Source organism: Prionailurus viverrinus, chromosome C1 (genome assembly GCF_022837055.1).
Source record: "Prionailurus viverrinus isolate Anna chromosome C1, UM_Priviv_1.0, whole genome shotgun sequence".
Lineage (NCBI taxonomy): Eukaryota > Metazoa > Chordata > Mammalia > Carnivora > Felidae > Prionailurus > Prionailurus viverrinus.
Genome location: NC_062568.1, coordinates 49,068,191 through 49,086,269, shown reverse-complemented (window position 1 = coordinate 49,086,269; position 18,079 = coordinate 49,068,191). Strand labels below are relative to the sequence as shown.

At 34.7% G+C, this 18,079-nt stretch overlaps 1 protein-coding gene across 1 annotated transcript in view; it reads right to left on the bottom strand.

The window, feature by feature from the left end:
* Positions 1–408: 408 nt before the first annotated feature.
* Positions 409–18,079, bottom strand: part of CWC22 (CWC22 spliceosome associated protein homolog) — a 58,086-nt gene continuing 40,415 nt past the window's right edge. The window contains exons 14-20 of the mRNA XM_047872123.1: positions 14,167–14,227; positions 10,067–10,144; positions 9,244–9,396; positions 7,438–7,565; positions 5,822–5,923; positions 5,506–5,726; positions 409–1,246 (exon numbers count right to left, since the gene is read on the bottom strand). Of these exons, the coding sequence (XP_047728079.1) occupies positions 660–1,246; positions 5,506–5,726; positions 5,822–5,923; positions 7,438–7,565; positions 9,244–9,396; positions 10,067–10,144; positions 14,167–14,227 (1,330 nt within the window). The 3' untranslated portion in view covers positions 409–659. The remainder of the gene's footprint in view (positions 1,247–5,505; positions 5,727–5,821; positions 5,924–7,437; positions 7,566–9,243; positions 9,397–10,066; positions 10,145–14,166; positions 14,228–18,079) is intronic.

Genomic DNA, 18,079 nt, shown 5'->3' with positions numbered 1-18,079 from the left:
AATGCACTAATCACAAAGAATTTCAATTAAATGTTAATCTAGCAGTCCAGAGAGAAGAAATGTTATTAAACAGAGAAGTCCTAATTATAAATAACTGTGTATCTGTTTAAAAGACTAACATACCCATAGCTTCATGAAAACACCTGTTAAAAAAAATTACACATACCTATCTTGTTCAAGATGTAATATGAGACTTGAAATAATTTGTTTTTAAAAAAGGGTGACCCCTAAAAGAGGTTCATAGCATCTCATAACAAAGCAAAAATGTTACATGGAAATGGTTCACCTATTTTGGTCTCTAGTTATATCTATTAAAAAAAGCCACTACTAATTCATATAATAGTTCTGTAAACAATTGGAAACATCAGGAAAAAAAATTTTGTCAATGAAAAAAAATCACTGATTCAATGAGCATTTGATCATTTTATTAACAAAATATAAGCAAGATTACATCCCTCTCTGGTGAAACTTTTCAAATAATTTTATGTGGAGGGCCTTGAGATGTATCAATTATAAAACATGTTTAAAATGAAAAAATTTTAAATGTACAAATACAACCCAGTACTTTATACAAGAATTCTCTATAAAGTTCGTTAATGTAAAAAATAATTTGTTTCAACTGAATATAAGGCAAGTTCAGTTTCTGTAATTTTGTAGCATTACTTTTTTTGCTTTGTTGGAGACTTTTCTCTTCGCCAGTCCGGATGTTTCCTGGATTCTCTGGAGGGTTCAGAGCGTCTGCTCGATTTTTCCCATCGCTTCTCAGCACCATTCTGACATCTATCCTCATCACTTCTAGAACCCGAATGTTTTCTGTTCTTTTCTCTTGACTTTGACCTATCTCTTCTTGTAAAATGTTCACTGTCCTTATTTCGGTGCCTGTGCTCATTTTCGGAAAAAGAATTTCTTCTCTCTCCTCTCTTCTTTTTGGGATCACCATGCTTATTTTCCAAATCTGTGTGCATTTCTTGGTCTCTGTCATTCATGATTCTACTGTAACTATTTCGTTCAGCAGGGACACCTCTGTCTGCACTGTATTTTGTTACGGGATTTCTCCAGTTTGGCTCTCTTGAATTTTTAACTTTATGTTTTTCTGACCTCCTTTCTCTTTCAGTCCTTATTTCCTGATGCCTTTGCTCCAGTCTTCTTTCTTCTTGTTTCCTATCATGTGTGTGTTGTTTCCTGATCAATTTATCTACTTCTTTACTTCTGGTGTTCCCTTGTCCCTTTTTTCTTTTATCTTTAGCTGCACATGTAAAATGAAATAGTTAGCTTTTATTTTAATCTTTAATTTCATAATTTAACAATGACATTTATTGGTCCATTGCAGGCTTGTTAATTCAGATAAACTGGATGCAAAAGTAAATTGATTGAACGGAAAGTCTACTGACAATATTTCACGAGATGCATAATTTTAAGAATATACGACATATCACCACTAGTTACCAAAGTACTGTTTTGATCCTTAGACTCAAAGCAGTAAACGGAAACTTTAAATGAACTACAGCAAATGTAAATTTTTTTTATAAGGTGACTAGCATGGTATATTTCCATTACAAATTTTATTCAAAAACAGAAATTTCAGCCCATGTGCATTATGTCATATAAAGTAAAGTACTGTGTCAGATCTGGTTACGTTAATAATCAAAATACATGCCAGCAATATCCCCCTTAAAGGGGAAAGGGATGACTAGTTTGCTTAACAGCATGAATATATATTTTTCAAATAAAAACCTCTTCCTACAAAAAACAACAGTTCTGCTATCAGAGAAGCACTACCTGCACCAGAAAGAGAAGTGATGTTATGACATAATCACAGGCTTTATGAGAGCCATGAAGGCTTGATTTCTGAGAAAACTCTTCTGAAAAGGCCTAGAACAATTTAATCTGATAGAATCACAAATATAAATGTTAAATAATCACAGTGAAATTTTAAGGTATAAAACAAATTTAATCACTTTATCTGTGTGATTTCTTTTGGGTACATAAATCAAAGGTGCTGAGATGACCAAAATTTCTGTCAAATTCATATACATACAGAAAGAAGAAAATATGGAAGAGAAGTGTCCACTTTCGTCCTATCTCCACCCAAATCTCACCGTACCAACCTGTATTTCTTCTGCCAAATGCCTACCCTTGGCACAGTCCATTGGTTTGCCACTAAGGATTTATTTCTCTGGCTCCTATCAAGCAGCTCAGCTGAGCAGCAGCTCGCCAAGCAGAAACCATCTGGCTGTGTGCTCCATCAACGTCTCTCTGACCCTACTCTATGCTACTCTCAGGGCTTTGCTGACATGAGAACCCGAGCTCCACCACAACGTGCAATCTCCCGTCTCTGGCATTTGCCTTACAATTTTCTAATTTGGGGATAGTTCATACCGCTTTTATGCTGTTTAATATTTTACTAATAAAACTGAAAACTCTCTACTGAAATTGTATGATGAGGCAAATTAATTTTGAATCAGCAAGATCCCTTATTGCAGTAATTCATGCTGTGTTCTCATCTGTTCTCAAAACAGATAACCGTGAAATAACAAATTCTTTAGAATTAAAAGAGGTGAATATTAAATGAACAATGTTAATATATTTTAATTCAAGAATAAGACTTCCTGTGGACAAATGGAATCTTACTCTGATAATTTAAAACACCAAGAGTCCCACAATTCTGGCTGCCACACATTACGTGACACACTTTCAAGTGCCACAAGCCAGAGAACCAGAGTGTAAAGATCAACCTTCCAACCTACTAAGACTATGGGGAAAAGTGCTGCTTCTCTGAAATATGCATTAAGAAGTTAAGAAGAAATGACATGCATTTTGGACAATCAGACTACGTCTTATTCAGCCTAAGATGCTACAATGGAAGAAAGCAGAGATGACCCTGGGGAAAACAACAGAGACCTCCTCAGAAAATGGCACATTTGAAAATCCTTTACTACAGCATTTCCGCTTCCAGGGAGAATGGAGAAAGCTGTGGAAGACCAGGGCTCCTGCTGAAAACAACTAGAAGTGCCAGATAAAAATGTAAAATCTTCTGTTTAGAGGCAATAAAGATCTTAAACAACTTGAGATGTTATAAAGATGGGTGGTGCTCAAAAAAAAGGATGGGGGTATGTTGAAAGAACACAGGGGTTAACCTGAAGGAACTCTTAACTGCCAAAGCTGAAATGATCTGAACAAAATAAATGATAGTACTGGATTTTAACTCATAGAATAAGATAAATATCCATGAGTCCAGACTGATGAAATATACAGTTAATAGATAAATGGGGATTGAGGGACAACTCTTACTTACAGAAGAAATTCAATTACTAAGCGTAGAAGAAAAAAGACAAACATAAACATCACATTCGGCAAACACCACGGCAGTTAAGTATTGCAGACAAGGTCCAAAGATAGATGCTAAAATTGAACAAATTATCTCTCTACAACACATTAATTTACAGAGAAAAGGAGTTTCCGGAAAGAAATCCAGAAGATATCAACTTAACCAAGTGATCAGTTAATGCCATGCCAGTATTATGAACTCCCAGATAACATGCACTAAGAACATATCATTTCTATGACATTCTGTCCAAAAATGCATAACCTCAATCTAATCATGTAAAAACATCAGACAGATCTCCATATTGAAGGGCATTCTAAAAAATAAGTGACCAGAGGACTTCAAAAGTATCAAAGCCTTTAAAAACAAGGAAAGCCTGTGAAGAACTATCAACAGGTTATAGAGGACTTAGGAGAAATACAGTTAAATGCATGTAGGATACTGGAACAAGAAAAAGGACATTAATGGAAAAACTGGTGAAATTCAAATAAGATCTGTTGTTTGTTTAACGTGTTGTTTCAATGTTAATTACCTGGCTTTGATCATTGAACTATGATTATGTAAAATGCTAACACCAGGCGAAGTTGGGTGAAGGCTATATGGGAATTTTCTGTACTATTTTTTCAACTTTCTTTACGTAGAATAAGGACCAAGATTCAAGAGAAGGCAGAACCATAGAGAGGTAAGCTGACATAATATAGCCACTTGCTCCCTGCAGGTTGTCTGCTGATTCAGGGCTGCTGCTGAGGGACAGAGAGACCAGCAGAGCTCTGGCAGCTGCACAGGGCTGGACATACAAGAATGGAACGGAACTATTTGCAATATATATGTGCAACCAAAGATACATGTCCAGAAAACCTAAAGAACTCCTACAAATCTATATAAAAAGATAACAATAAAACAAACAAAAAGAGTGGGTAGCAAAGGACTTGAATAGCCATTTAACAAAAGGAAACTACCCAAATGGCCAATAATAATATAAAATAGTGCTCAATTTCATTAGCGATCAAGAAAATGCAAATTAAAACCACAATGCAATACCATGACATATCTACCAGAATGGTTAAAATGAAAAAGATAGCCAAGTGAAGTGTTGCAAGGTTGGGGTCAACTAGAGCTCTCATACACAGCTGATGGGGGCATAAACTGAAATAACCACTTGCAAAACTGGCCGTATCTACTGAAGCTAAACGTACACACAACCTACAACCCAGGAATTCGCAGTGAATCTCTAAGTACACACCCAACTGCAATGCATATGTGTATATATACATATGTATATGTATATGTATATGTATATGTATATGTATATGTATATGTATGTGTATACATATGTATACATATGTATATGTATATATACACATGTATATGTATATGTATATATACACATACTAAATGTAAATAAGAGTATTCATGGGAATATTTCTAAATCTAAATTGTTACTGAGTAAAAGAGATGTTAAACTAACTGCAGCATACTCATATAGTGGAAAACTATACAGCAAAAAGAACGAACTATAATTAAATGCAATATTACAGATGAAGCTCACAAAAGTGATTGTGAAAGATAAGCCAGACAAAGGAGTTCACAAAACATAGTGATAAAGTTAAAAATAGGCACAACTAATTTATGGAATCACAAATGAGAGTAGTAGCTAACATGAGGCAGTGGACAGGGGAGTGGCAATAGCTATTAACTCTTGTTATGGGTAGCTAGCACATGGATATGTTCTTCTCATGAAAATTTCTAGAGCTGTACACTTGCGAAGTATGTATGCATTTGATGCATGGCACGTGTCAGTAACTAACACAAACCCTCACTAATTAAAGTAAAAAACTATAATTTATTTAAAATATAAACACCAGGAAAGCTGTAAGCTGGACTGCAGGCATTATGAATGTATGGTATTTCAGTCATCATTCAAATAAATATTTACCAATGAAATATCTTCATTTCTATGAAAAAGATTCCAACAGCCAATCTTAGCATTATAAATGATGTAATTCACTACAGACTCCAGCAGTGACAGATGATTATTTATATTATTAATCGTGGCTTTTAAACAACTGAACTCTAAAATAATTAAGCAATCAACTTATTTTCTTCCCTCACTGTATAAACATCACCAGCAATATACTTGTTAGAAAAGAGCTCAATCAATTATAAATGAGTTTCAGTACCTGAGGCAGAGCTCTGACTACTGCTGGATGAAGAATCGCTTTCCTCACTGGAAGACTCCGAACTGCTATCACTGCTGTCCGATTCAGAGGCAGAGGAGTCAGACTCTGAAGATGAGGATGCGGAAGAGGAAGAGGAAGGAGAGGATTTATTTGGCTCAACGTCTGGTTTCTGTGCCACAATGACCTTTGGTGTATTTTTGAGATGCTCGCGCAATTCATCCCTAATTAAAGATACAACCTCTGTTAGTTTTTGCTCCAAAGGCAACTGTGGGATAGCTTTATAAGATGAAAAAAAAATCTTGAAAATTATCCTTACGTTAAACCTCCAAGTCCTATAGAAGTAAAGAAGTTGATGGCAAACCGAGTGTTTCTTGGATTATCTCGGGGTAATAACCCTTCAAAAAATGGCTGTAGGGTTCTAAAAGAAGAAAAAAATGAACAAAAGAGAACACATTGCTTGAAGATTAAAAGGCAAAGTTCATATACAGTCATTTTTCAGATTTTCTATGTATTACGAAATTAATAAATGAAATACAATCAAGGAGGTGATTTATATCATTTATTAGGTTAGACTACATGCTATCTAAATGAATAGGGTCAAGTCATAATTTACTGTACTTGATTTCTATAAATATACAACAGAGGATTTAAAAACATTTTTATACACCACACACATATTGTGCAACATATACAAACACACGCACACACACACAGTATGTGAATGTATATAATGCAAAGTAAAAACAAATCTCTGTTGTATACATATATCCACATGGATGCATGCACAGCACTATGCATGGCATTGGGGGTTGGGGAAAAATCGTCAACAAAAGGAAGAAGTGATGGATGAAGACTGCATGTAATTACTATTTCTATGGAGGGGAACAAACAGAAAACATTAACAGTACAAGGTGGTTTGGACATGTCCTTTGGAGTGCTACACCGAATGACTAACCAGCAGAGTCAGGACAAACTGTTTCATAGAAAAAACTGACAAATAAGAACGAGGAAGAGTCTGATGGATAGACCAAGAGTGTATATTTCTAGCTCTGGAGGTAAGGAAGTACGAACGAGTGGAGCAATGTTGGTGCAGGCTGTGGAGAGGGGGGAGATAAACCTGGTGAAGTAGATGGAGACCAATAAGTAAGTCTCTGAAGTCAAGGGGAGTAGACAGAATAGCACAGAGAGGGCATGTTGAGCCCAGAATAGAAACTGTGTCGAAGAGGAGAGGGAGGCTGAAGAGCAGAGACCATGAAGAGTAAGGCAGAATGACAAGAAAGTGAGGAGCCACAGTGAGGAAGTGGTCAACTGTCTAAGGGAGGCTGGGAAGTGAGGGCTGTGAGGGCTGAGAAAAAGTACTTGATTTGGCAGATAGTCACTAAGAAATCTGAAAGGATGATTTCAGTAGTGTGAATGCAGTAGAAGCTGATGCGAGTGGCAGGAGGCAATGTGAATATACAGGAAATAAGAAAACTGGGATAGGGATTACACGACAGTCCTGGAATAAGGCCCTAATTCAGTGTAATAATGTGGACAATTACATGACTGAATCATCTGTATATATTCACAATTGTCCACTGATAACACAAAAATTAATATTCTAAGGTTCAAAATTAGCATTAAAAATGAAAATAAAACTGTAAGCACTCATTATTGGAAAACTCCAGTGGGCATGCAAAATAATCCTGTGTGTTGTAACTAAATTCAAAGAGGCATTAATTCTGTGCTGTCTCTACTGGGACTAAAATCCATCACTAAAATTACATGTTGTCCTGTGCCACAGAACATGAGATTCAGAGTAGTAACTAATGGATGAAGAAAGTCCTAGGGGCTTACCTCTTGTTTTTACGACTAAGGGTGGACTTATGTCGCTAAAATGGAGGAAAATTCCTGAGTACAGTAAGAATAAAAAGTGCATAACGATAAACTTACTCATCCTTTAATCTTGCATTAAGTTTAGGAAGACCCATATATTCACACAATTCTTGGAAAAATATTTTAACAAAAATTCTACTGGATGATGTAGTGGTTTCCTCACTCAGCTTTATACATTCAAGAACCTGAAAATTAAAATTAAAAAAGACAAGTTTATTTTGTTCAAAAGATAAAATGACCAACACTGATAACTTGAAGTGTCTCTAAAGAATTATCTGTGAATATCTTTCTTTGTCCTAGTAAGTATTACTTCTTGGCAAAGTTTAAGACTACCTCTCTATGCTAATTTTCATAATGCTAAGATGCTACAGAAATAGAGTTCTTTCTTTCTTGAGTAATGTGCTTTTTATAGCAGAGATATATTCTGCCATGAGTATATAATGCTGAAGCAAAGATTACTAGCTCCTAAAACTCACTCATCAAAACATGGATGTATAAGGGTTTGGGGCAAACTGCCACTTAGAGCATTAGGCTATAGTTTTGTATAGGACATATACAACAAGAGTAAAGACAGAAAGAGTGATGGCTTGTTCTGAATATTAAGATCGAGGCTTAAAAACGGAAGTTCATGGAGAGAGGTTTTAGGACAAATAAAAATAAAAGTAACCTCCAGTTTTTATGAGTTCTGTGTTCCAGAAACCCATTTGCTTCGATTGTTTAAAAACTTGATTTCATTTTCATTCCCAGAGGGAAAAGAAAGAAGTAAAAAAATTATTATGATCAGGCTCCTACGTCTGCTCACAAAATGCCTATTAGTACAGCTAGACATGTTTAGTACCTACAGTATTACAACAGTCCATCCAATGTTTATGAGCTCACTTTGTTGCTTCATTCTATCATCAGGTTGTCATATTCCACAGTGTGATCCTTTTCTTTCTTTCCTCTTGGATGTAATTTCCTTCTTTCAATTTCACTTTTCTCATAACCTATCACTTTTTATTTTATATTAGCACTATGGGCATACCTTACCTTATATATTTCTTATGAAAGCAGAGACCATAAATAATTCACTCTGGATGCCCACTATCTCTCTCAAGTGACTAGGCTCTTATCTAGTAACTAAATGAATGGTTGTTGGATGAACAGAGGTTGTACAATAAATGCCAGCTTCATGAATGCATTTCAAATTCCAATCCAGTGTACATTTCTGTATCAAGAATATCTTATCTTGTTCTAAATAACTATGGCTACCTGATACATGACCACCAAAGTAAGATGTATGTGGTATATGAGTGTGCATGCATGTGTGCACACACAGAGAAGACAAAAATCTATTGTTTTCCCTGAAAACACCACTAGCTATCACTTTTAAAAAGCACCGTGATGTTTGGACTGTTAATATCACCCTGGGTTGTATTTCTTAACACTCATGTTATTTACTTAGCTTCTCGATCTCATGTTATCTGAATATAGCCTCAAAGAGTGCCATTACAGTAAAAGTTTGGTATATATTTCATTTAAAATTTTTTTTTTTTTTTAATGTTTATTTACTCTTGAGAGAGAGACAGAGCATGAGCTGGGGGAGGGGCAGAAAGAGAGAGGGAGACACAGAATCCAAAGCAGGCTCCAGGCTCTGAGCTGTCAGCACAGAGCCCGACGCAGGGCTTGAACTCACTAACCGTGAGATCATGATCTGAGCTGAAGTCGGATGCCTATCCGACTAAGCCACCCAGGCACCCCAACTATACATTTCATTTTAAAGTACATTTCCTACATAGGAAAAGTACGGCTATACTATACTTAATACCTACTTGAGAATAACAGGATTAGGAAGGAAGTATAAATATCGATCCATCTACTTACACTCCATGGAAGTGAATCAGTGTATAAAAGGTGAGCAAACATCTTAGCAACATTTCTCAATTTGTTTGTTTCCAAGCGATGGATGGTATCATATTGTTCTTTGAATATACTTTCAAAGGATTCCATGTATTCTTTTTTTAGCATGCAAAATCGCTAATAAATAAAAAAAAATTGAATGTCAGTACTACTAAAAGTTGACTGTCAATACCATTATGAGTATATCAGATCCTCCTAAATTTATTGAATCAAAAATTAGTAAATCTTTTATACATCACATTACACAATCTTTTTGTGCTGTATGACAGAATGCTCAAAAAAAAAAAAGGATAATATATATCATCCCTATTTACTTGGGATTTATATGCTAAAACAAAATTATACAAGTATCTTATCATAGACACATACATTTGCATAGTATACAAATATATTTCTCTGTGGGTAGAGTTTAGATTTAAAAACTTATTTTAACTCATGATCTATTTGTGCTGCCTGAACATGCACTTGACTTCAAAAACAGCTTTGAGATTTTGAAAAGGCAACATTTAATTGTCCTCTTTGGGAAATTGTTACAAAGCATATAGAATCTCAAAAAGTTCTGGAAGAGACCTATGCAATGTTAAGGCACCACAAAATGAAGTAGGAAAGGAGGAAACTACACAGGGTAGGAAACCTGAGGAAGGGAAGAGCAACGAGATTTTATCAGAGATATGCTATTGTATTAGACCAGACCACAAAGAAGACACAGTAATTCACAATATTCATGTTAAGGATTCCCTTAGTGATGCTATTAAATTCCAACAAGAAAAATGAGGCTGGAACTCACCCCAGCTAATAAGCCAAAAAATTTTTCATAGGTCCTTTGTTGGGCACAACAATCAAGTATCATGTTGCAGAGTTCTTTCTATTTGGAAAAAAAATTCATTAATGATTCAAAATACAATGAATCCATGCTATAATTTATCAATATGATAGAGACAGCCTGAATTTTTAAATAAGATTTTAAACACACAAAATTTCCTAAGCTTTGTGAGCTTAAGTTATTAAGACAAAATAAAAAATTCAATCTATGTCAGGCCTATAGTTTTTCAAAGCCTTCAGTCTGGCTGACAGTTTCCAAGGTCATCTATGCTAATTAGATTATAAAATTCTCAATTCAAATTAAGTATGAACCACTTCAATAAAATCTACTATATGAAAAAGATACACCAAGAAAAGATTGAATAGACTATATTCTAAAAAGATTCTACACAAAATTTTTTAAAATACAGATCATCAATATACCACCTGACAGGTTTAGTTACATACCTTTAAACTCAATTCTTAAGAATATATTTAATTAGTATGGAAAAGGTAGAAGATGAGTCTTTATTTAGGCATAAATAAGTATAGCTACAACATTAACTTAAATGACATTTTGGTTAATAAAGAAAAAATGTATTTAATTTTTTTTATGTTTATTTTTTTGAGAGAGAGGGAGAGACAGAATGTGAGCAGAGGAGGGGCAACGAGAGAGGGAGACACAGAATCTGAAGCAGGCTCCAGGCTCTGAGCTGTCAGCACAGAGCCCGACGCGGGGCTCGAACTCGCAAGCTGTGAGATCATGACCTGAGCTGAAGTTGGACGCTTAACTGGCTGAGTCACCCAGGCGCCCCAACAAGAAATGTATTTAAAAGAATAAAGAAAAAAACACCTCTGTGGTTGGATTTGCTAGCCTCAAAATAAATGTTATACATACAGATCTATTGACAAATCTATACAAATAGATCAAATCATTCCATAACTGCTGGAATAATATATTGCCTATCAGCTATTTTTGTGCTTTGAAAATTCCTGTATAAAAATTCTGTTGAACTATGGGTGCCTGGGTGGCTCAGACAGTTAAGCATCCAACTTTGGCTCAGGTCATGATCTCTTGGTTCGTGGGTTCGGGATTTGCATTGGGCTCTGTGCTGACAGTTCAGAGCCTGAAGCCTGCTTCAGATTGTGTGTCTCCCTCTCTCTCTGTCCCTCCCTCACTAGCATTCTTTCTCTCTCTAGCTTTCAAAAAATGAATAAACGTTAAAAAAAATTATTTGGGGGAAAAAAAAATTCTCTTGAACTAATAAATGCAAGAGTAAATCCAGGACCGGAAATACCATCATCACAAATGATTTATAATTTTAAAATACTCAAATGAAATATCCAAATATTCAAACTGTATCAATTTCACTGATGATGAAACTCAGACAACATGGACACATCATTGGAGACAAAATGAAAATAGGCATATATTCATTCTCTGACCACTGTTGTAGTAGTGATTAAGTATCTTTTTCTACAAGACATTTATCAAAAAGTTAAAAATTATTTTTTCCAAATATAGTAACTGTAATATACCTGCTTTCTATAAATGGAAAGCCAGCCTACAAAATATAACATATACCCATTCAGTTCATTTTTACTTCTATTTAATTTTACCTTTATATTTTCAACTAGCATGGTAGCCCTTAGCGGTATGTAGCTAATTAGTTGCATTACTTAACATTACATAAAATTTCCATTCTTCGGTCACACTAGTCACATTTTCAAGTACTCAAAATCCGTATGTGACTAGTGGCTACTGTACTAGACAGTGTAGAATATAAATATTTTCATCATTGCAGAAAGTTCTATTGGACCACGCTGCTCTAGAAGTTGATAGTCTACTTATAAAACACTCTACTCAAAGGCCTTAATTCACAATATGAGGATATTTTTAGATGTCATTACATTGCTAAATTATTATTTTTTATGATTACTCAGAAGTTACCTCAATTAAATAAAATGCTTCTCAATGTGTAAGTTCTGAAAAGATGTACTTCGTCAAAATTTTAATATAGTAGTAAAAAGTTAAAATAAGGCTTTTCTGAGTTCTGCCATATTATGTTAATTTGATATTAAAATGCATTTTCAACTCTTTCTACCAACATTGTATTTTACAGTAACATAACAGTTAATCAGGTTTTAAACAATATAACATAGTAATACACTGATAGCATTGCTAATAAAGCCAGTGCTACTTACAAAACAAATTACTTTCTTCCCTAGACTAAATGCAATTATAAGAGTTATTCCCTGTGGCTTAGAATAATTAAATATTTTAACATTTTAATTAAATATTATAGCAATTTCAGGAGAGTCTTTTGAGTGCATGAAAATAGATGTACTAAGACATTCTTCCAAATGCTATCAAAATATGTTGAGGTTAGTTCTAGAACAACTATCCTCTGAATTAGTATTAATAAAACGTATAAAGACTTAATTATACTCCTCAAATAATGTGACAAGATCATATAGTAATTTCATTTTCAATTATAATTTTAAAGGTTAATTCCCTAATTTATTTCCTTTCAATGGTGACACATCAGGTACACCCAGGGTACAAATAGGTATACTGTTATTAATATACCAAAAAATAGGGGCGCCTGGGTGGCGCAGTCGGTTAAGCGTCCGACTTCAGCCAGGTCATGATCTCGCGGTCTGTGGGTTCGAGCCCCGCGTCGGGCTCTGGGCTGATGGCTCAGAGCCTGGAGCCTGTTTCCGATTCTGTGTCTCCCTCTCTCTCTGCCCCTCCCCCGTTCATGCTCTGTCTCTCTCTGTCCCAAAAATAAATAAACGTTGAAAAAAAAAATTAAAAAAAAAAAAAAAAAAAAAAATAAAAAAAATATACCAAAAAATAAACTTTAAGAGGGAAAAAAGAAGTTTTTAAATTTGAAAAAAATAATTTCATCTCAAAATTACGTACCATGGCATTTCAAGAAGAAATCTATAATCTAGAACAAAGGTTGGTAAACTTTTTCTATCATAGGCCAAATAGTAAATATTTTAGGCTTTAGAGGCCATACGGTCGCTGTTGCAACTAGTGAATTCTGCTGCTATAGGGTGAAAACAACTATACATGATCCACCAACCAATGGGCATGGCTGTATTCCACTAAAATTTTATTTACAAAAATGGGCAGTGGGCCTGGGCTACAGTCTGCCAATCCCCATAACAGACCATATTTAAAGCCTTAAGACAAAGCACTCACACCTAATGGTAACAGCTCAGATAGACAAGATCTTTTAGAACTAGAAACAAAACTGCCTACAGTTGATATATTCACTCTGGCATCTCTGCTGGGTCTACCACATGTAAAGCAAGATGTGAAGAACAAAACCCTAAAAGCCTTGGCTCAGGTTCCAAGGATTTAAAATGCAGATGGGCAGGGAGCAACATACACAAGAATGCAACTAGCAAAAAAACCCAAGATAATCTACTCAATCCAGTCTTTACTATCTTTGGCATTAGGGTTCCATGATACTTTGAACAGTGAAGTATAGGGAGTTATAAGACTATGAGTCCCATGGACTAAGAGGGGGCTAATATGTACTTTATGGACCACTGAATCCCTGACCTTGTAGAGTGTCTGACATGTAGTATATGGTAAACATAGACTGCTGAATTAATGAATGAAAAAAAATGACACAGATTCTTCCATATACAATTAAAGTAATGTAATAACATGTATGGTGACCTTTATAATTTCTACCACAAAAGAATGCTTGAGCACATTAAGTAGATGGGCTAAGCAATTCACTAAGGAACAAATTTCTTATTGTATTTAGGCCACCTATTTGATTTATAGGCAACCACTCAGAAACCATGTAATGTGTAGTGGTTCTGACAGACTTCTTCCTTTTCCCCCCACATCCCATTTAAGCAGCCCATTTAATTCATTGCAATGAGTAGCACTTATGAAACACCCTAGGACTAAGTTTCAAGTTACTTTAAAATTTTAGAATAACTACATTAAGAACAGAATATCCAATACTGAGTTATTTCAATTCATAAAACCTATGAACTGCTTTAAACATTTTTATAAACTATATTATTTCCTAATAGAAGAAAAAAACATCAACTTACTGTTTGGCTTTCAGGAAACTCCATTTTCAGCAATTTGTGAGCACATTCTTCAAAATCTAAGCTGTAGAGATAAAACAGACACAATAGGTTAAAAACTTGCAGCATAGTTGAACTATGTTTTATAAAAAAGGATCTTACTTTAATAATTGTTTTAAATAAGTTTTTTACAGTAACTTCACAGTACTCTATTGTGTATAAACAAAAGACATAGCTCTTAATTCTACAAAGAATGAAGTATTGAGACATACTACAACATGGATGAACTCTGAATTATGCTAAGTGGAAAAAGTCAGATATAAAAGACCACATACAGTAGGATTCCATTTATATAAAATGCCCAGAACAGGCAAACATATAGATAGAAAGTGGACAAATTTTATTACACTGCTAACTAGTTGCACTTATCTCTGACCCAAGTCAGGAAGAGATAAAGATGCTCCAGAGCCCATCATGACATCTAGGGCTTAATCACCACATTTACAAGTTATCTTGATTCATACTCAAACACAGTGCTTTTGTGTTACATTTTCAAAAACTAAGTATAAAAATAGTAAATAACCAGAATCACTTACAAGGAAAAAAACTGCTTTTATGCCATATAAGTTGCAGTAAAAATAATTCTAATATGCTTAAGAGAATTATCAAATTCAAATGTGAATTCAATTTAGGAATAATGCTAATGTATTTGTACTTTTTGCAGAATGTTCAACCTTTATTCTTTTGATAACATCAGGATAAAATAATCAGAATGATTATGAATTTAGTTTTATAATTCCTTTGTATTCCTTAGTTTCTGATACTTATTGAGCTTCATAAGCACAACAGAGTAATAACTGTGTATGGTACAATGTAATGGAATTAAGAAAAAAACTATAAAGAAAAAAGAAATATATCAAAAAGAGCTTTTGCAATGGGAAATATTAAATATCTAGCACTAAGATTAAAACATTAATCGGGGCGCCTGGGTGGCGCAGTCGGTTAAGCGTCCGACTTCAGCCAGGTCACGATCTCGCGGTCCGTGAGTTCGAGCCCCGCGTCGGGCTCTGGGCTGATGGCTCAGAGCCTGGAGCCTGTTTCCAATTCTGCGTCTCCCTCTCTCTCTGCCCCTCCCCCGTTCATGCTCTGTCTCTGTCCCAAAAATAAATAAATGTTGAAAAAAAAAAATTTTTAAAAAACATTAAACTACAGTTGATAAACTTCATGAATATAGCAGTATTACCAAAAAGTATTTTGAAAGACACTGTTTTCTTTTCTAGTTTTAATTTTCCTCAAGAAACAGAATTAGTATGCAGGAATAAACCTATGAAATTTCTGAAAAATAAGTAGTCAAGGAAAATATTTTACAACTGTCCTTTTATCTAGTAAGTACCAGGGAGAAAATTAACTGTATGATAGACTCTTTTCCTTCTTGCTTTATTTTAAAAGTATTTGGTGACTCCCCATATCAAGATTGTTTTGAAGTTACACTAAATGTGAATATTAAATGAACTAAGTTTGATATTTCAGTTATCTTAGGTTGCTAAATCAAATGAATTTCAGGTTTAACACAAATAAGTATTGAGGGAAGGGTACAGAAAAAAAGATTTCAGGGGCGCCTGGGTGGCGCAGTCGGTTAAACGTCCGACTTCAGCCAGGTCACGATCTCGCGGTCCGTGAGTTCGAGCCCCGCGTCGGGCTCTGGGCTGATGGCTCAGAGCCTGGAGCCTGTTTCCGATACTGTGTCTCCCTCTCTCTCTGCCCCTCCCCCGTTCATGCTCTGTCTCTCTCTGTCCCAAAAATAAATAAACGTTGAAAAAAAGATTTCACATGATACTAGTTTTCAAGCTGTGTTTACAAATGGTTTTGTTGATGTTTCCAACCTAAGAAACTCTGATGGGCAACGACAGTCCCACCTCCTTCTAATGCTACAGCTTCACAAATGCAAAATCAGAGTGGAACATCATTTGAAAGCAAGAATAAACAGGAATGTCTACTTTTCAATAACAAAACCAATGGTGTTGTTTTATGTTTTGTGTCAATGAGAGAGGGTCATTTAGGAACCAGGATAGTAACAAGATGATAAAAAGAGTACTGGTGAGATCAGTCAACAAGTCTAAAAGGAAAGAAATAAAAACAATAAAATCACCACACAGTTCAGCTGTCCGACCTTAGTTTTGTTTACAAGATTTCCGAAAGCAAACTGTATGATGCCCTCACTGCCATCTGACTTGATGAGTTATATTCCATTCTTAATTTATATTTTGTATAGATTGGTTTACTATCAATGTAAGACTAAAAAAAACTGGAAAAAGTAGACACAAAAAGTCTACAATCCAATTGCCTCTCAAGACAACCACTGTTGAGATGTTATATACTACTTCTAGAATCTGCCTACCTATTGAAACAGTGAAGAAAATACTACTGGTACAGTACTATACAGTATACAGTTTTTTCCCCACTGAACATTAAGTCAGACCACTTGCCCAAATCAGCAACAATTCCCCACTAGCCTGATTTTCAATGGTGGCATAAACTGGACATTTTGTTATTTATATTGGACAAGATGGTCTCTTTTTTTTTCCATATTGAACAATTCTCTCTGTAATTCTCTGTCAGTATGTATATCTTTAAGAAAAACATCCTTTTATGAAAAAGGATTGTCTAACGGCATGGACACTAAGCCCTTGATTCACGTTACCAAAAGGCTTTCCGCAGACAGTGTATCCCTTTAAATTCCCACCGATGTTTATATGTATCTCACTAAAATCATTAGTACTGAGTACTGTTCCTTTGGGAAAAAAACCAAAGTAAATCGCTTTGCTGTTTTAATGACCAACAATAGCATTTATTGTTCTAGAGTGATATTTATTTGATAACTTTATGTTTCAGGATCCCATTACATGAATCCCTCAACCATGTCCTTTAAACACCTTTCTGCTGAAGTCTGTGTGGTTCTTTCCTAAAATTTGTATGAGCTTTTAATTAAGTACATTTTGTTATACGCAAATTTTGTTATAAATAAATTATTTTTACTTGGCATTTGGGGGCTCAAAACTCTTAACAAATACTAACATATAATACAGTATTGCTGTTACTAGAGTTCTTACCACTCTGTAATTGTGACTGTGACCTAATGCTTCCTTGTTCAAATATTTCATGTGATTCAAGGATTATCAAGGTTTGGTAAGCTAAAAAAAACAGTTTTATTTAAATAATTATTCAAAGAGCTCCACTGTAACTCTTTCAAAATTAATGTTAACAGCAATATTAAAGCAGTGAATCTACTGTTTACAAGTGATTACTGTTGAATTTGTAAAAAAGGATAAATGAAAGGTCAAACTCTAAGAATTTTTATCTGTAACAAAAACTCCTCATTTTCTATTTTAAGTTTGTATGAAAAAATATTTAATAGTTTTTCTTTCATTTGAGAGGCAAAGAAATAGGTAAGGATAAACCAAAAATATTTCTAGCCAATGTTTTGCTTTTTAACATTTTTCTTTCTGAAGATGAATCTAAGCCAAAAAGTTTTCAGACAGAATAAAAACAGGATGACTCCTACGTATGAATCATTTTTGCTATTACATCATATGAAATGGAAATATACAAAACCTAGTAAGAAAACAAAACTGAGAAAACATTCATCCTCCAGTGTAAAATGTAAACACTGTGCCCATTAAATCAATAGGTTGATTCGCATAAAAAACGACAGATGTACTAAGCATTTCATATTTCATTTATTTCTCTTCAAAACCAAACTCAGCCTTCAAAGGGAATAGGATATTCGTATGACATCATAGTAGTTCTTACTTAACATTACTTCAAAGGGTCCTCAAAACCTCCTAATTCCTATTTCCATTTATATTCATTTCCATCTGCACGGCAAGTCAGTATCCAAAAGTTATCATAACAGTGTTTCTCTGCTTAGAATCAGAAT